Consider the following 19,800-nt stretch of genomic DNA (forward strand, 5'->3'; position numbering starts at 1 on the left):
CTGATTGCTGCTGCCCTTGATGGTAGTGTTAAACAGATCTTGCCTCATGGGGGCTCTACGTAATGAGGTACGTCTGCGCTGCCGCGTTTGCGTCTGACATTTATGCAGTATATTTCTACTGTGTTAGAATTTGGCTTGTGCTGCGCTAGTCTTCTGCGCTAAAAATAGTTAAACCACCTTCAGGGTGACGGAGAAAACCAACGCAGGAAACGGTCAAGAAAAGTAAGACGGACGCACATTGTTTTAATACATAGACTTGCGCCAATGTGCAAATCCGATCTAACCCCTCCCACCTGCTCCTTTAATCCCTCATCTCATCGTGAGTAGACGCAGACATATATCTGAAAATGGCGCTACTAAGATGGATCCATTGGCGCAGGTATATTTCAGTTTGAGTTGTAACAAAATAACAACTTTGCGCCAACATTTTGCCAATGACACATCGAGCCCGCGGTTGTTTGGAGCTGTGTTTGTGCAGCTCTCTCATTATTCTTGTGGGAAGGAGAGTATCGTACTGAACTCCGTCATTAAATCCTTTTTGATCCTACTTGAAATAAAATAGGTCATTTCGGTATGATGCACAATGCGCGTCATAAACACTCCATTTTTCCTGCGCAAATAATCAATGCAGCGTTGCTAGATTGCATCATTCTTTATTGAGTACCGCAAATACAATCCTAATCCAGTCTGTAAAATGAACATTTTCAGGACAGCCCAGTGTCTGTGCCTCAGCGCTACTGTTTTTCTTCCTGAACCAAAATAATGGGATATACAGCTCACTGATTTGATTGATTGTTTGTATTAATGAGTGTGCCCATACAAGCCTAGTGTGATGTGGGTACAATTGATGAGCTAATATTAGTAGACTAACAAAAATTAGAGGGTAGGAGCATATTAGTGCCTCAACTCTCCAACTAGTAGCTCATTTCTCAAAAGCACTCCTGGGCAATTAAAACTTAGCATTTAATGGGTATCTAACTAAAATAAATTCTACACACAATTTAATATTTTTAAACACACAATGTAATTTAAAAAGGGGAGGGTGATGGGCAGGCAAGGTTTAAACTCAAGGTGTATAGCACAAATAGAAAGTAGCCTCAGTATTATAAGGTCAAAAATAGGCTAAATAAACACCTAGGGTCACCTATTAATATAGGTCATAGAGTCTCATGATTGCCAACAGTCATAAGGCTTCATTAGCAGTTTTGAACATACAAATGCTGTGTGGCATATAGCGTAGCATACCGATCAAGCCAACCTGAAATTGTGAGTAGTAGCACCTACCAGTGATGGAACTATTGTTATATACTAATATTTAAATCAAGAAAACTTAATGTATACACCTGTAGGTACAACACAATATCAGGTTGGTGGTACGTGGATTGATTCTTCGCCAAATGACTTTGTTATACACAGCACAGAGATCACTAAAATGTAACTGCAACTGAATGCAATTATCACTAGGTTCAATTGTAGCTAAACATGCTACTGGGAAAATGCATAACCAATACTTAAATGTATGAGGATTTTTAGCCCTGCCTAAAAGCAGTGTAACCAGTGAGTCAGTGTAGATATATAATAAACACTAGACCTTCCTAATAATTAGCACTGGTACCAATAATACAACATATATAAAATACAGTTTATATATAGTATAAATGCCAGCAAAAAATGTGAGACAAATGACTGGATGAAATAAGTCAATTGCTATCAAGCTTGAGACACAGTGAAGCAGTGTATCAATACAAAGCACCAAATCGTCTTGATGATAATGTTATTAGCAATGGGACTGCATCTGTCTAATGCACAGCATATACTATAATCACCAGTAGCACAAATAAAACAAATTTAAACTTTGCCTGCCCATCACCCTCCCCTTTTTAAATTACATTGTGTGTTTAAAAATATTAAATTGTGTGTAGAATTTATTTTAGTTAGATACCCATTAAATGCTAAGTTTTAATTGCCCAGGAGTGCTTTTGAGAAATGAGCCACTAGTTGGAGAGTTGAGGCACTAATATGCTCCTACCCTCTAATCTTTGTTTTTCTTCCTGCCTCAAATCTCTCCACAAGAGTTATATAGAAAATAAAGTGATAATAATAAACAGCAAACTAATTAAAGCAGGCGTTCTCAACTCCAGTCCTCAAGATCCCCCAACAGGTCAGGTTTTCAGGATATCCCTGCTTCAGCACAGATGGCTCAATCAGTGGCTCAGTCAAAGACTGAGACTGATTGAGCCACCGGTGCTGAAGCAGGGATATCCTGAAAACCTGACCTGTTGGGGGATCTTAAGGACTGGAGTTGAGAACCCCTGAATTAAGGCAAATATAGAAAAAAGCACACACGTTGATTTACAGCAAAATACATGTAAGTCAGAATTGATATGTAGTAATGTTATTAGTGTGGAAATCATGCGACTTTTAACCAGTTGGCTGCCAGTTAAATAGCTAAAAGACAGCTTGTTTTCTTGTATTACTTCACGCTCACATCTGCATGTATTGCATTGATTGTAAAAATACAAGTGCATTTCAATCACATTTAAAGATCCCTGACTTATCCAAGGGTATTTGTTTTTCCATAGACGACATTTTAATTGAAGGTGAAGTCCAATATTATATTACCAGTATATTACCATGCTTCACCGTAATGTTAGAAGCAGGCAGTGTATTTTGTTAACCTCTTCCATGCTGGAGGAACACAGTTTGTCTTTGCAGTTTATCGAAGGCCGCTGTACTAGTGACTGGTTTGCAACTCTCCTCTTACAGAATGACATAGTGTGCTAAATAATAACGTTACACCAGCTTTAATACAGAGAATAACATTGGGTTTGCAGTGATACCAGCCACTTACTTCACTCATGCACATTTCTTGTCTGCACGATTCTGTGTTTAAGCTGTTTTTTTTTTTTAACTTATTTCAAATGCATTCTGCAGGTTTCCTTTCTTCCTCTCGGATTTTAATGTGATATCATCATTGCACTTGAAAAATATATTGAGCAATTCCCAAAGCAAAAGTATTCATGCAAATGCTAAAGTGATATTATCTGTATTAGGCATGCGTTCTCACACACCGGCAGGAGATTGCAATGTGTTGCATGAACATTTGCAGAACAACACAGCGAACGAGGCTGCCCTGGAGATTTAAGAACTAGTGGAAGTTTTTGTTGAAAGTGTATTAACTTTACAGCAAAAGTCTCTTACAATTACTTTAGCATTTTCAGGATTACTTAAGCAGTTGTGTCCAGTGTCACTTAAGGCAGTTTGCAGAGAGAGTTCAAGTGGCGTATAAAGCCACAAGCTTCAGAAACTGTTTCCCACAGTCCATAAAACATTGGACATTGGATTAAGTTCACTTCTGCCCTGGTTGTTCATTTTATCTGCAGCGACTGAGAGCTCAAGTTGAAAACTGGTCCACACAGTAATGTAGTGTAACATAGCTTGAAGATACTATAAGCTGTGCCATGTGATAAAACTAAATCCCTGCTACAAAGAATAAGCATAAATCCCTTTTACAATCCAAGATTTGGACAGCTGCCACACTTGAGCTCCTGCATCTGTCTTCAGTGGAGGAAGAAATCGCGGATCCTTGTGGCTTCAATCCAAGGAATATATGTCGAAGTCCTGGTGAAGACGCTCGGTTTGTTCTCCACCGTGCAGCCAATGGGTCCGAAACTGACTATCCCGTGTACTTCCCACCTTTCCTTTCCATTCTGGCAAACAAGTGGCCCTCCAGAATCTCCCTGCAATGAACAATGAATACTCCTTAGAAACAATGGCTTCCAGAGTTTCCCAAGACTCCAGTTAGATTGTGGGGCAGAGGAATTGTATCCCACACGGTTTTCTTTCACGGACTGCAGTTTATCCTTCCCAGTATTATGTTTTTATACATTATCTCTGTTAAGTTCTGTGTAAATGGTTGGCTCTATATAAATACAATACAATGACACAGTCATGTTTTTCACAACAGAGTCTTACAGATTGTTCCTTTATTTAGTGCGTGTAAACACCAGGAGAGGACAGATAACACCACAGAGCCGACACTGGGTCCTATCTTGGTACAAACACCAAACATACAACTTCTGATCTCCTCAGTATTTAAAAAAAATAAAGTATTGTAATTATGTTACTACGAGTAACTTTAATAAGCCGTATATGGCAATTTAGCAAGGCCAGCTGCTGGATATTAATGAATTATCTTTAGAATAATAAAACATAATAATGTACACCACTGACAGTATGCAGCAGTGTACCTGTCGTTTTGCAAGCACAACGCGACTTTGTCCTAGATAAGTCGTTTCATTTGACAATTAAATAATTTACACTCAGGAGAGCTGACACTGGGATTCAAATCAGATTCATTACTTCACTGGCAGTGTTCTCAGTACTAAGCTACTCCTTATTTTAAAGGACAACTGTGCCACTCTCATTCGTGAAAATAGTACGAATAAGTATTTAATACACAATGACTTTACGCTCTGAAAGACAGATATGTGCCCTGTGTTTCCTGGCTCTGGGGCTTGTTTAAGAGTATTGAATATATACTTCTCAGCTTGTTTTTCCTGTGCCTGTTGCCATCACACTGTAGTGACTATCTCTTTAAGGCAGGGGGTTCTCAACTCCAGTCCTGAAGACCCCCCCAACCAACAGGTCAGGTTTTAGGGATATCCCTGTTTCAGCAAAGAGGACTCAATCAGTGGCTCAGTCTTCGACTGCACCACCTGTGCTGAAGCAGGGATATCTTTAATACCTGACCTGTTGGGGGGGTCTTGAGGACTGGAGTTGAGAACCCCTGCTTTAAGGAATTGTTTGTCTTCATGAAGTCACCTGGGATCTAATCATCAATCCTGGGGAATGAGAAGAACACGCAGAATGCGTTGGGATACTTTGTTACCTGACAGGCAGCAGGAGGTCCTCCAATGTCCCGGAAGCCGGCACAAATCATCGACTCTTGGACTCGGTCTCCCCAGAACTTCTTCTGCTGGCATGTCTTAGTATCAATAATCGGCAGTTTGGCTTCGTTCAGAACTTCTGACAGCGTTAGGTTTTCTTTGCCTCCTTCAGTAGATAAAGCAGAGGGTACAGAACATATCACATATTTGATCTAAACAATAGGGGCTATGTACCAGGGAAACCTTGGCCAGAAATTGATGCAAATAGCATCATTTTGTGATTTGGGCAGTTACACGATTCACAGATTATAAGGAAATGCTGCGCCTCTGTGTTGAACTCCCCCACCCCCCCACCCCCCTGTATTCTAATACTGTAGTTTGATGTTTGCACAAGAACACCATACTTTTTCAGTCCTAATTATATTTATGGCACCAAGTCAGAAAGTCTTCGATAAATGTTTAACAATTTCTAAGCAGAGAAGGGTGGGTCGCCGTGCTGGTCCTTTCTTCCATGTAGTAACAAAGGAGGGAGAGGGAGTAGGGGGTATGGTACCTTTTATTGGACCGACAAATAGTAGATATGTTACAAGCTTTACAACCTCTCGGTCCCTCATTGGGTATGGCTGTGCCTGAGAGGTTGGAAGCTTGTAATATATAAAGGACTTGTTGATCCAATAAAAGGTATCATACCCCCTACTATCTCTCCCACTCTCCTCTCCCTAATCCCACTCCCTCTACCTAATCTCTCTCCCGCTCCCTAATCCCTCTCCCTAATCCCAATCCCTCTCCCTCCTTTGTTACTAACAATTTCTAGAAACTCTTACTGTGTGTCATCAAAAAAATTAGACTTTTGCTGTCTCAAAATATCATGTTTATCTAAAGAACAGACTTTCATTTCCCCAAAATGCACCCACGCTGTATTTTAACAACGAAACTTGTCTTATTTCACATTCTTGTGGGAGCTTCACTTCCTTCATCTCATCCATGAAGACAAAAATATTGTATTGGGCGACAGCTAAATAAAATTAAGACAACTTTAACAGATTTATTAACTGGCAGAACAAGTAGGCCTTTTTTTTCATATTTGTTTTTCACGAATATATACAAATTCTAATTATGAATTATTTTTGGAAAACAAAGTGTTATTGCGACAGCATACATTTCCTGAATCCACCGAGAGGTTGAACACCTTGATTGTCAGAGGAACCAGCAGCAATTTCCATTGCAATATGTTGCTGGCCCCTAAGGATAATGGAAGAATATCCACACTTGCAATAGATACCTAGAGAAGGAACGAGTTTAGAAGGATAAACGTATGTTGGACCTTACCTCTGGTATCTCCCCATCCTGTTACCCAACAGGAGTGTCCAGGGCGCATAGCGATTTCTTTTTTAGGAAGGCAAGCATACTGGATGAAATGGGTACTCATTATGTCTCCTACTGGCTTCACCAACGCAATGTCATAATCCAACTCGTTGAGATGTGGGTAACGAAAGCGTTCATGTCTATATATGCGCCTCACATGATAAACCTTCTCCGTAGGTTCTGTGCGGTTGAGGTTATGCTTGCCAAGGACGATCCTCCAGTTTGCTGCATCTTCTGCCTTCCCCCTTATAAATGATGGCAGATTATGGATTAATAAATACCCCCCACATTAGCACGTGCATGAAGTTGGTATGTGATAGACAAACTAAGTCCAGATCAACCTTGAGATCATTGTTCTGGGGTTGCTACATTTACGTTTTTAGAATGTGGGATGCTGAAATCCAGTATGAAAAGGTGACGTCATAATGAGTGTCGAGTGATTTGCTGCAATCTGAATGGTTTCTCCCGCTTGATCGAGCACTGAACTACTGTAATAAGTAGGGGTGGGAGAAAAAGTAACGCCTACAGGAGTGGGTGTTGTGGTGTTAAGAGACAGTGTCCTAACTTTATTATTGTAATCATTTAGTAAGGCGATATCTATTGGAAAAGGTAACTATTACACTCAAGTAGAAATTTATTACGTTTTTATGACGGAATGCAATAAGTTCAGGCATTTCACGGCAAGGCGCTAAAATACGGGACAATTATGCGTTCCGACAGACTTTTTTGAGTCAACGGGAGGTCAAATAAATAAAGGACACCCCCGTATATGGGACGTCTGGCAACCCTATTCTAGACAGACTGGTCTTATTCTTGTACCAAGCTTGCTAACAGAGCAGTATATGGGAATACAAAACCAGGAATGGATTATTATCACACTACTGATCTGGAACTAGTTTGCTGATATGGGACAGGAGTTAAAAAAAAATATATGTATGATCGTCTCAATGTGTCCCAATGTCTTGAAGCCATTGTGTATCCATATTCTCTGGAGGATAAGGCTGTTAGTAGTGTGTTAGTACTGTAGTATGTTCTACTAATACACTAGACACAGTATTGTTTGCTTACCAATAGCATCGTTAATAATAGCATATTTGTGCACTAACTTATCTACCTCTGAAAGCGCTTATATTTTGTATGCCAGCTTTATGCAAAGAGCTAGATATTTTAATATAAAGTTCATACACCCCGTAATATCTTCATAGTTACAGTTTATATGTATTACAGATATTCAAAGCAAACTAACAGAACTAGAAACTAACAGAACTATAATGATACAGAGCGCTCAGTACAAGATGGAATCACCACGAGACTTGTAAAAACCCAATCTTATTAGAAAATTAAATGTGCCCATTTAAAAATAGGGCTCTGAAAATCCTTATTGCACACTTCATACCCTCTGTTGTAGACGGAATTTGCAAATATTTCTGTTTTTATGTCATGAAAAGGGTTAATTTATTTTTTAATGAGGCGACATATTCCATAGTGTAGTACAACAGGGTTGGAGGACGAGAACAGTAAGATAAAAAGCATTAACATACATTGTTACAGTAGGTACGGCGGCCCTGCACCAAGGAGCTTACAGTCTATAAGGTAAGTGGGAACATAAGATACCGGGGTAAACTAATAGTGATACAGTACGGTACTACTTTCTCAAATAAGGGGGGAAAAGTATTAAAGCAGCAGCTCAAGCTGCAGTTTAAAAAAAATCCCTTTAATATGAGCATCAATACAATCTACACAATGATATGTAATTAACTAAGTTGCAGATCAATCGGCGAAGATTCAGCTCGGGGGATCACTAAATGGCTGCAAAGTTCTGTGGGGAAGATCATGTGACCAGGCAGTCACTAGTTACAATTGGTGCACTGCTAGAGAGGGCAGGGCTCAAAAAGGGGTGTGCCAGGGCTTGTTCTAAAGAGGAAGGGGATGTGACTTTGTAAATGGTTGCTATAGAAACAAAAAATACATGTTGCATTATACTACATTAAAAATGTCATTTAGAGTTGTTGTTGTTTTTGTTGTTGTAAATACTACAAGTATTTTCTCATAGTACAGAACTGATCTATAAAAAAACCACGTAGGATATTGCTGGGTCTGCAGCTTTAATAGGATGACAGAGCAGTTATATTTCTATAGCATTGTAAAGTGAAGCAAAATAGGAACAGTGGGTAAAATGTTTGCAAGCCATGTAGCTTTGCTGCATACCAGGGGCAGCCTACAGAAGACCTGTTACTATGCCAGAATATTCATGCAGAGAAGTCTCCCTCTCTGTGTATTGCTGACTGCAGGCAGCCGTGAATACGATCATGGTTGGAATTGTGTAATTGATTGTATGACTATGTTTTGGCTGGAGATTCTGCATGGAGTTAACTGTACACATGTAAAGTTATGTGCTGCAAGTTGTAAATTCCAACTCAAGAAAAAATATAAGGAAAAAGTGCTGTATGCATGTAAAAAGTTGTTTCACACAAAGTTGTATATCCCAAAATCCCGGTTTTAACAACACGGATGATTGAATTCTGCCGAGCTGCTTTTCTTCTAAATGACACCCACCATCAACCTCAGCCAAACTGGACAAGTATTGTTCTAATGTGAGAACTTACTTCTGGAAGCAGTGGGCCGCAGTGAGAACCCAATTCTTGTGAATGAGCGTCCCACCGCAGACGTGAACATATTTCTTACTTCCTCTAGCCCGCACCTTTGCAGAAATACACAACAATTATGAGTTAGGAGAACATCTAAAAAGATTAATAGTGAGCTGTTCATTTTGGTTCTGATTCAATACACACACGCAGAATGATACTGTGAACAGACCCACTTGCATGCTGAAATTATGCTGAAATTATGTAGTCATTCAAAACTTTCAATTAATATTGGGTCTTTGAGTCTAGGTTTAACCCTCTCACTGCCTGGGGGATGGGGGTCATCTGGCAGAAAAGACCCCTTGCCCTGCATGTGAGCCCTGGTAGCTGCAGGCAGTGCCGGGCTTAACCAGTCCTCACAAGGCTAGACATGTGAGGCAGTGGGATGTTGCTACTATAGATGGATACTATGTTTCCCCTTCCAGGCACATGTTGGGTCCTGTGAGCTCTGGAAGTTGCTAGAGGGTCACATGCTCAGTGGTGTGATCCAGTGGTAACAGGGAAATCTGCCCAGATACTGGGGGCACACTTTTGGTCACACCTTAGATATAAAAGGTGGGGACCCTTTTATACCTGGATTCCAGGGAGATCCCATGTACCATCAGGGGGATCCTGTATAGATGAAGAGGATTCGATCAAGGTCTCCAGGCTAAGCTGGCCTGTGAAGCAGTAAGCCAGCGGTGCGCAAACTGGGGGGCACGACCCCAAGGAGGGGCGGGTTTACAGAGGCCCCGCGCGCATCACGAAGGCGCTTAAATTAAGTGCCGGGGGAACTGCAGGGCCTCTGTAAACCTAACTTACCTTGGCTCCGGTGGCTTCTCACACACGTCGCCATGGCAACGCGGTGTCAAATGACGCCGGAGCTGACGCCGGAGCGGGGGTGAGGAGGGCACGGAGGTGAGGGGACCACCGGCAGGGGGGCGCAGGGAAAAAAGTTTGCGCCCCCCTGCAGTAAGCCACACTTTATTGTGTTCCAGTTTAGGGCAAGTTCCCAGTGTTAGGGGGGGGGGGGTGAATCTGGACATTGGTAGATCCATGCTATTAGAAGGGGTGGTTCCCTTACCTAATTTACTGGAGGGGTCTATACCAGGAGCCGTCAGGGTTAAATCCCCTGGTCAGTCCTGGGTACGCACTCTGAGAGTGAGCACTGCCTGCCTCTTGTCCTGTTGAATGAAGGTGCTGCTATGTCCAATAAAGAACCAAGTTATAAAGTTCCTGGCGCCTTTCTCCTTTACTACAAGCCGGCACGGAGTTACCGAGAGCACCCTGAGATGCACAGGTAACCGCTGAGCTAGCACCTTTTTGGAGCAGATGAAAACCCTGTAATGAAACATCAAGCAACCAATGTACCCCAAAGCAACACGTTTCAGACCAACATGTACATTGCTTTGGCGTACATTGGCTGCCTGATATTTCATTAAACTACTATTATTTATTGGAGCAAGAGGGCGCGAGATTCGCTGCAGGGGGCACAGGGTTTACAGAGGCCCCGCGCCCTTCCCAAAGGCATTTTAATTAATGCCGGGGGAGCTGCAAGGCCTAAACTTCTCCTTACCTTGGTTCAGACGCTCCTGGTGACGCGTCGCCATGGCCACGTGGCGTCAAATGATGCCACAGGGTCATGTGATATCGCGTTGCCGTGTCAACGTGACGTCAGAACCAATGTAAGCGGGGGGGGGAGGAGGGGGAGAGGGGGGGGAGGGGGTGCGGCACTTCCCTGTATTGGATAGTGCTGCACACTTTCTGTTGCTGTGTGTCTGTGTATCTACTGGACTGGTTGGTGTTCCCTGTCCTTCTGCGCACCTCTATTCTTTCTAAGTATATATTTATTTTTTGTACACATTTGTGTTTGTTCACCCAGCATTTCTTTATTATACTTCTATATCTCTCTCATAAACTAGCGTGCGCATTTGGAGAGGGGTGAGACTAAAATCCATACAATAGCCGCTATATGTTGCACGGAATTATTGCACTCTCGCTGACTTTACCTGCAAGGATATCTGCCAAGGCCAGGAGAACGGACGTGCTTCATTCCCCGACACTATCCTCCCAGCTGTATTCTGTTGGAAAAATGCAACTCCGCAGTCTGCCGGCCAGTCTGGGAAACACAAAGTGAAACATAAAGAACAATTCTCCAGGGTTTAGGAAGGTGCAATATGGGTTATCTATCACACCTTGATTCCATGTTGCATGGCAGTTACTGCAGTGGGAGAACCTGCACTGTATCTCCCTCATTACTGTAAGAACAGACTTTCTGTTGTCACTTGTTTAAAAATGATGTCCCCATTTCAGATATTGATTACTGTAACAAGCCTGCTCCTCCTCCCCCACATGAGGCGGCTCTTTCTTTGGACTGTTCCAGTTGCCCAGTGCATTGTATTAAAATAACAACCAGTGTTGTATTTGTTCACACAACACACTCAGAGTTCCCAGCACACGATGTAGAGATAATAGGGCAAGCACGCAGGAATACGTCAAAAAGAGAATATTTTACTAAACAGAACCAAATAAGCATAGGTAAATAGTAACAGACACAGTGCACACACGGGATAAATGGTGTAAAGCAGAGAGCTTAACAAATAGGCAAAAGAAAATGAAAAAGCCAACACAGCTCATGCACAGGATCAGTGGGATAAAGCAGGGGTCCGGGAAATGGGCTGATAGGCAGTAAAAAGGGGAGAAGGGGGTGGGACGGTGGAGGGGAAATACAGGGAAAGAAAACAAGGGGGGAGGGGAAGGGAGAAAGGTAGCACAAAGGGATAACAGGGGGGCAACGTTTTGGGGGTGAGCCCCTTCTTCTGGCGGGCTCTCACAGATCAAAAAAGCAGACTGTGGTACTTCCCTCAATATCCTTCATCACGGAGAGAAAATAAAGTCCAGGCAGAGACTAATAATACAGTCTCTGCCCTCACGTCTCTGCAGAGGAGACTAAACCTCTCACTAAATGCAGAATAATGAACGTTACGTGCAACCAGGACAGGCAAACGAATCACAGCACTTCTTAACTGAGGACACGCTGCACAAGTGCTTTGATACGTGTAGCCTGGAGCTCCCGTGGCTCCTGGAGACCCCCCTCCCTTGGTGCAGCGCGGTCGCGGGTGCCGATAGACCCGACGGCTGCTTCCAAGGGTGGGGGCTAGAGCAGGGAGCTGCGCAGCTTCCCCTGCCTGCGGCCGGTTGCCGGGGACGCGATCGGGCCGTTGCTAAGGCCGCGATCGCGTCTCTAAGGTCCCGGCGGCCGGTGAAGCAGGGCGCCGCCATTGCGCAGCGGGTTGCGCATGCGCAGGGACGCGATAGCGCGAAAGGCCCCCAGATAGCTTGCGCGAGAGCAGGGCTAGATCAGGGAAGGTTGAGGCAGCCCAGGACAGCTTGCGCGGGCGCAGGAGAGGTAGGGAAAAGCCCGCGAAGCCCTAGCCTACCAGGGAAGGCTCTGAGCTGGGACTACATATTCCAAGAGCCTCTGTATGCCCCACGTGACACCAGGGAGCCAATAGGGCTTTTGGAAGCCTGAGGAGAAGAGATACATTTGGCGGGCTTACAGCACGTTAGCCAGCAGTCAGAGACCGGAGCAGCCCAAGGAAGGAGGTAGGGCACAGGAGTCCAGGACTCACTGTACTAGGCCAGCACCCCCAGGGTCTGAGGTAGTTAGTACTCTGAGAGAGAGAGTGTTGCCAGGGACTGCTCTAGTGAGAGGGACCCTGTCACTCAGGTTAATCCTTTGGAGCAGGGGAGCTGTGAGGGAAGGAAGGGCGCGGGGAGCGAGTACAGCTCCTGCGGCCCTATAGGTACCCGCACCCGAGTTAGGCCCCAACCCCCCACTAGGGTAGTGGGTTAATTGCTGAGGGAGGCCCAAGATAGGGACGCTGCCCTTAGTTTAGAGTGCTGCCTTGTCAGAGTCACAGCGGTCAGTGCTGTGAGGTCTGACAGGCAGGCACCTTGTTGCGCAGCACGTTGGCTGTCAGCATTTAGTGAGGCTGAAGGGACTTGGGTAGTTAGGGGAGTGGGACAGGTCCTTAACCCCTTTAGGCCCATAGGAGTTCCCCAAGCCACTACAGGTTGCTGTACTATAGGGACGGCCTATAGTGTAGCACGTGCCCTTAGGAAGATAGGGACACAGTGAAGATTGCTGTTCCCGTGAAGCGGTTGGACCCACGTTGGGGTCCACAGAGACTGTTCCGGAGTGGGACCGCTATAGCGGTCCACGTTCAGAAGTTCGGTTGGAGGGTTGAAGGAGTTATCGCCAACTGAGCCTTTGTGAAGATTGCTGACCCGAGCACCGGAGTGCTCGGCAGGTATCTAATACATAAGTGCACCACCGGGCCCTTAGCTTAACTGTGACTGCGCAGTCACCCATTGACTCTCTGCAAGAGTGCGGGACATTGGGTGGGGTTCTTTGGACACTGGGTGGGCTCACTTGGTGTTGGGGAAGCGTCCTGCGCGACGCAGTAGGTGTCTCCTCTAGAGAGGGACACAGGTTATATAAAGGTATTGCGTGATATGTTATACTGCTTGTTTGTAAAGGTATTAGTTAATATAATCACTGTGTATGTGTTTATTGATTGTCCTGCGAGGAACCACTCCCCCTCTGGTGGGAGCCATCGCAGGTGGAGGCGCTGCATCATTGTAAGTATTATCCCTAGTGTAATTGCCCCAGGTTCCCCGTGGCGGAAGCTCAGCCCTCCTGTGAGCCAACAGGTTATGCACCACACCGAGTAACAATATATGTTTCCTGTACCCACACAGTAGAATCTGCGATTGGGGGGGGGGGGGGGGGGAAACCCGTTACATTTGGAGGCACTGCTGAGATAGACCTGGGGTGCCCTGTGTTTTTTTTTCCCCAAACTGTCCCAGTTCTATTTTGTCATCATGGTTGTGAAGTCCGGACACGAGGTCCACGACTGGGCCATGAAGTTGGGAGTGCCACCGCTCCACACGCTTGCTGTGTGCCGTGTCCCTATAGACGTTCCGTCACCAGATATACGAGTGGCCCTGGGACAAAACCCTCATCTCCGGGGGGCTGCCCCCATAGCCGTGGTAGGTTTACACTTGGAGGACGAGAAGTATTGTTCCTAGTGAGTTTCGGGCAAGATATAACTGAAGGCCTGGGTCCGTCCGGTCTGTAGGGAGCTGGAGCGGGAAGGGGGCGGGAGTGGGAGGGGGTCGTGGCTTGAGCGGAGGGACCCGCTACTCCCTCCCACCCCCCTCCCTCCACGGGCTCGGGCTCCCGGGCTGCAGGAGGGAAGGTAAGCAGCTCCCTCCCCCGTCCCCCACAAATGCCCTCCTCACACGCTGACACACTCACGCTGACACACACACACACCACCACCTACCTTGTGCAGGAAGCTGTCTGGCAGCTCCCGCCGCTGATTGGCTCATCAGCGCACCACGTGACGCGTCACCGCTCGGGATCCCAATTTTCTTGCATCCCCTGGCGGCTGACGCGTCACAGCGCGTAGTGAGCCGTGCAGCGAGGGGGGACTGGGACCTGCTCGGGAGGATTCCCCTGCTGGTGGGGAACGCTCACGCGGCCGCCCGCGCCGCCGGGCGCAGCAGGTCCCAGCCCTTAGAGTTGATAATAGTGTGGTTAAACCCTAGAGCAGTGGTGCTCAACTCCAGTCCTCAAGACCACCCAACAGGTCAGGTTTTAAGTATATCCCTGCTTCAGCACAGGTGGTGCAGCCTTTGATTGAGCCACCTGTGCTGAAGCTGGGATATCCGTAAAACCTGTCCTATTGGGGTCTTGAGCACCCCATCTCTAGAGCAGGGGTACACAAACTTTTCCATCTGCGCCCCCCTGCCTGCTCTCACCGCCTGCTCGCGCCCCCTCCCCCCGCCCCCCCTTACCTGTTCACCGGCATTTTCTGACGTCACAACGTCATGTGACCCTGTGGCGTCAGAAGCCGCTAGAGACCAAGTAAGTGAGTTACAGAGGCCTCGCGCGCGCTCCCTAGGCATTTCATTTAAATGCTTTGGGGAAGAGCGCAGAGCCTCTGTGAGCACCACGCCCCCCCTCCCTCCCCCCGTAAATGTTGCGCCCCCCAATTTGCGCACCCCTGCTGCTCTGGTTACAATCCTGTAAAAAAGGTGGGAGGATTAGAAGGGGGTGCTGCTTGAAGACTTTGCTCTCGCCACACCGAATTGATGTCATTGTGTTACTAGGCACTGCCTGCCACAGCACACACTGATCTCTGTGTGTAACCACGGGTCAGCAGGGGCAAGGATATTATCACACCTGTGTCAGTATTTACACAGTGCCTTGTTATTACCCACTGGTACAGCTGACCCCAGAAGAGGACAAGGGTCATTAGGCATTAAAAACTGCAGCAAAGGATTTGCTAGGAAAGACCTGGTGAGCTGCTGTTTCAGTTGAAGTTTAAACACCTGTTTTGTTTGCAAAAAAACAATAAACAACTGAAATGTAATCAGACGCAAACATTTGGCTGTTTATTTTTTGGGGGAAATTAAGAATCATTTTCATTGAGGCATTTTTAGGCTTCGTCCAGGGTGGAAACAGGCGCGCTGGCGCTCCAGAGCTGCGCCCTGCTCGGCCGTGCTTTTCCTGGCCGGCTAGGTGCGCGCGCGTCTGGGGGTGTGGCCCCGTCGTCCCAGAGCTGGTTTGCCCTCATTGGGCGAACCGCTCACGTGACGCGCTTGCGAGCAGCACAATCAATTTTGCTTGCTCGGCAAGTGGCTCACGCAGGCCACGTGCATTGTCGCAATGTGTCCAGCGTGAGCGCGCGCGCCCGCTCAGCACCACCCTGGACGAGGCCTTAAAGGGGGCATGGAGGGGGCGCTGTGCTGGTTAATCAAGTGTTTACTCAACCTCTCTAGTCCACCCAATGTTGGCTATTAAAACCAACATAAAAAAAAGAAGGGAGGTTTGCATGTGCGTACTCTTGTTTAGTACATACCCAGTAATATTCTGCATAGGTGATTATAATGGGGATGTGATACCCCTGCAATGCCTCCGCTTCTCGTGGACACAAACAAGTGTTCAAAATACTTCTTCAAAATGTGTCAATCACGCGGCTTTAATTCCTTAATGTCGCGGCTGCTGGTTCATTTTAAAGTTGGGAGGGACCGCACATGGAAACCCGCGTGTTCTGCTTGGACTCGCTCTCCCTCCTTCCCCGTACCAGGAGCAAAGGGACGAAGGACCCATCGTTTTCCAGATAGTGATGCAGCAGTTCAGTTGCTATATTATCTATTGTTCTGTGACAGGGACCACTGCAGACATCCTTATAAGAGCTACAGACATTTACCATAAGCTAAGGATTCGTATCATTCGCTTTTTGCCTTAGCCCATGTGTATGCTTTTGCTTGGCTGAAAGGTAGTGCAATTAGGTGCCATTATCTGGCGATTGGTTACTTTTGAGCATAGGTTTTTGCTGTTTTTGATATTCTGTCAGTCTGCCTACACTAGCTTTACACTCAGTGAGTCAGTGCTTAGGTCATTGCCCTTACAGGATAGTGACTGTATAGATTAGGTCCATTCAGGATTACTTACCTTGCTCTAATGGAGAGATGTTTAGGTTGGAGGTGTACTCATTAGGGAAGTACCATAGACTGTCACAGTATGTGGGAACGGGCTTGAGAAAGGGGCATTGTAGGCTCCGAAACGTCGCCCCCCTATATCACCTCTTTTTTTTTTCTTGTGTTTTGTACGTTTTCTACCATCCCTTGTTATTTTTTTTTTTTTCATTTCCCTGTGTTTCCCCTCCTTTCCCTCCTCCCCTCCTCTCCCTCCTCTCCTCCTCTCCCTACTCTCCTCCTCCCCTCCTCTCCCTCCATTGGTCTTCTTTGTTCCATGAGTTGTACTCTCCAAGCCAGTATATATTCCACTGAATTTTTCAAATGTAAATTTGTTTCTGTTTTTTCTTATTTGCGTGCTGGGGGCCTCTGTATATATTATTGCTTCCTTTGGGGGGGGGGGGTATGAGGTTCCTCCCTGCTCCCGTGCACCATATAGGTTTTACCTAAATTGGTCTTGTGGTGGAGGACATACAGTCCTATTTGTTTAATAATTAATACATTGTTTATAAAAAAAAAAAGAGTTATGCACAAGCTTCCAGAACCACCGGTATTTTATGTTGTTTTCGATTACCTGTAATACTTATTTTTCCGAGGCAGTTTTTTCTACTTGTGTTTTTATTCTTTGCCGAGGAATGCAGATGGTTAATCCAGTTTTTCCTGTGGTGGAATCCGGGCTATTTTGCTTTCTTTAAGCTGTTATTTTATTTTTGTGGTTGTAAGGGCTGGAGGAGCGTCTCAGTGACTAACAGCAACCCCGACTCTGATAACAGCGACGCCGACTCTGATAACAGCGACGCCGACTCTGATAACAGCGACGCCGACTCTGATAACAGTGAAACCGACTCTGATAAAAAGGACCCCGACTCTGATAACAGCGACGCCGACTCTGATAACAGTGAAACCGACTCTGATAACAGCGACGCCGACTCTGATAACGGCGACGCCGACTCTGATAACAGCGACGCCGACTCTGATAACAGCGACGCCGACTCTGATAACAGCGACGCCGACTCTGATAAAAGCGACGCCGACTCTGATAACAGCGACGCCGACTCTGATAACAGTGAAACCGACTCTGATAACAGCGACGCCGACTCTGATAACAGCGACGCCGACTCTGATAACAGCGACGCCGACTCTGATAACAGCGACGCCGACTCTGATAACAGCGACGCCGACTCTGACAACAGTGAAACCGACTCTGATAACGGCGACGCCGACTCTGATAACGGCGACGCCGACGCTGATAACAGCAACGCCAACTCTGATAACAGCGACGCCGACTCTGATAACAGTGACGCCGACTCTGATAACAGCGACGCCGACTCTGATAACAGCGACGCCGACTCTGATAACAGCGACGCCGTCTCTGATAACAGCGACGCCGACTCTGATAACGGCGACGCCGACTCTGATAACGGCGACATCGACTCTGATAACGGCGACAGCGACTCTGATAACAACGACACTGATTGTGTACTACGCTGTAATTGTGACGTGATGTATGTCCCATTAGAAGCACTGTGTTAAACACTATTATTAAATAAAGATATTTTGCAAGGTTTTTAAGTTCGCATGTCCATGAAACATTTCTCAGTGAAGTAAGAAATGTTACAGAAAACTGTCAACGTTAATGAGATTTATGCAAATCAAGTTCAGACAGTAAACAGTTAAAAAACCCATTACATAATCTCCATCCAATGGTGTACAGATGGCTAGGCTCTGGGAATCTCTTTTCCCAACAGTGAACCCTAAGGGATTCTCTCAGAAGAACCTTCTGCGCCTTATTACTGTGTCCGTTATTACCACACTGTGCTTTATTGTCATTAAAAACACAATTAAGCAATACGTTTGGTTATTAGCCCTCTATATAGTAAGCTATAAAGGGTTTCAAAGGACAAACCCTTCCATAAACTGAGATCAACACAGGGGGGGGGGGGGATGAATATTTAGCAATGTTTTTATTTCTATACATTTTACTTAAAAAAACAAAAAAATATTCTTAAATACAGGAAACTGGAAAACAACTGTTTTGTAACAAAATAATACTTGGCAGACACAAACAAAACACACACATTTCAAGTAGTTATCGCTGAAGAACGGGATGAAAAGGAAATAATGTCCACAGACGGCATATGTAGGATTGCTAAAACATGTCTGTGGTTTTTTTTTATGCATGCACAGAAAGGAGCACTAAAAACTCGGTGTATACTGCCATGGGTGCTCGCAACAGCCGAAGTGTCTCCAGATCATATACTGTAGTGCAAAAAGCAAAGGGTGCAGCATTCTCATGGACTTGGTGCAAAATCAAGTGCCTGCAAAGATCCTCGGAAAGTCTGGACCTCTCTGTATGAGTCCCGCACCCTTCGCTTTTTGCACTGTGTTTTTTTTTATGCGCAGAAGCAGCAATGCCCATACCCATTTACACGGCAGTTTCCCAATATTTTATCTCCAAATGCAGCAAAAATGCTGTCTGCCGTTCTTCTGGTTTGTTCTACAGAACTCAAAGACAACATATAGTTATACAGCAGTAACTTACCAAGGTGCAGAAATTTGGGGTGAATTATATGCTGGGGTGATCTTGCTTGTGCTAGGGACAGCACAAAAAGCAGGACAAGGAGACCCTTTAAAATCATTTCCAGGAGCGTGAACGCATAAACCGTCAGGGTTGGTATTTATACAGCCGTGGGACGGTCATTCTGAAGCATTACACAGGGACATAACACTAACTTTTGTTTGTTACCAGTGTCCTGATAAATGGAGTAAAACAATACAGCCTGATGAAAACACCCAGGCCTGGATGCTTCTGACTGTGCCTAGCATTCTTTTTATAAAATATCCACTGGGAGTAATATCAGCAGTTTTATACTGCAAGGCACAAACAAGCTCAACTGGGATTCTGCAAAGCAGGGGTGGCCAACTCCAGTCCTCAAGGCCCACCAACAGGTCAGGTTTTAAGGATATCCCTGCTTCAGCACGAGTGGCTCAATCAGTTGCTCAGTGCTGAAGCAGGGACTGATTGAGCCACCTGTGCTAAAGCTGGGATATCCTGAAAACCTGACCTGTTGGGAGGGCGTGAGGACTGGGGTTGAGCACCCCTGTCTTAAGGGCTATGATTCCTGTACGTTTCAGTCTGTGCACATTTCTCCTTCCATTCTCCTAGGCTTCCCCTGCTGGTGACTATCTTGACATGCTACTGTGTAACAATAGCTGAAACATGGCACTCACAAGAATACATAGCCTGCAAATATAGTGTCCCTCTTCAATAAATGGCTGCAACATGTTTAAGGCCCTTGGGCTCTGCTCACTAATATGACCATTCACCCCTGTAAGCCTCATTATGAGCTTCTGATCAGAACCACGATCTT

At 45.6% G+C, this 19,800-nt stretch overlaps 1 protein-coding gene across 2 annotated transcripts; it reads right to left on the reverse strand.

The window, feature by feature from the left end:
• Window positions 1-637: 637 nt before the first annotated feature.
• Window positions 638-19,155, reverse strand: LOC142501114 (elastase-1-like). Of its 2 annotated transcripts, none has more exons than XM_075610497.1 (6): window positions 18,972-19,155; window positions 10,888-10,997; window positions 8,861-8,955; window positions 6,219-6,499; window positions 4,892-5,055; window positions 638-3,740 (listed from the first exon to the last, which is right to left on the reverse strand). In XM_075610497.1, exons 1-6 carry the CDS (start codon window positions 19,066-19,068, stop codon window positions 3,561-3,563), a joined length of 927 nt encoding a protein of 308 aa, XP_075466612.1. In that variant the 5' UTR covers window positions 19,069-19,155; the 3' UTR covers window positions 638-3,560. The 2 variants fall into 2 exon arrangements, with proteins under 2 accessions (XP_075466612.1, XP_075466613.1); XM_075610498.1 differs by lacking the exon at window positions 18,972-19,155 and adding an exon at window positions 11,074-11,218.
• Between the last annotated feature and the right edge of the window lie 645 nt (window positions 19,156-19,800).

Source organism: Ascaphus truei, chromosome 8, assembly GCF_040206685.1.
Source record: "Ascaphus truei isolate aAscTru1 chromosome 8, aAscTru1.hap1, whole genome shotgun sequence".
Taxonomy (NCBI): Eukaryota; Metazoa; Chordata; class Amphibia; order Anura; family Ascaphidae; genus Ascaphus; species Ascaphus truei.

What these genes read in the sequence shown, in the direction of transcription:
- LOC142501114 (XM_075610497.1), bottom strand. Translation starts at nt 19,068, where the DNA reads ATGATTTTAAAGGGTCTCCTTGTCCTGCTTTTTGTGCTGTCCCTAGCA. An exon ending in GCGGCCCACTGCTTCCAGAA is followed by an intron (nt 6,500 to 8,860) that starts GTAAGTTCTCAC and finishes ATCATTTATAAG; the next exon opens with GGGGAAGGCAGAAGATGCAG. An exon ending in GACCTCCTGCTGCCTGTCAG is followed by an intron (nt 3,741 to 4,891) that starts GTAACAAAGTAT and finishes TGTTCATTGCAG; the next exon opens with GGAGATTCTGGAGGGCCACT.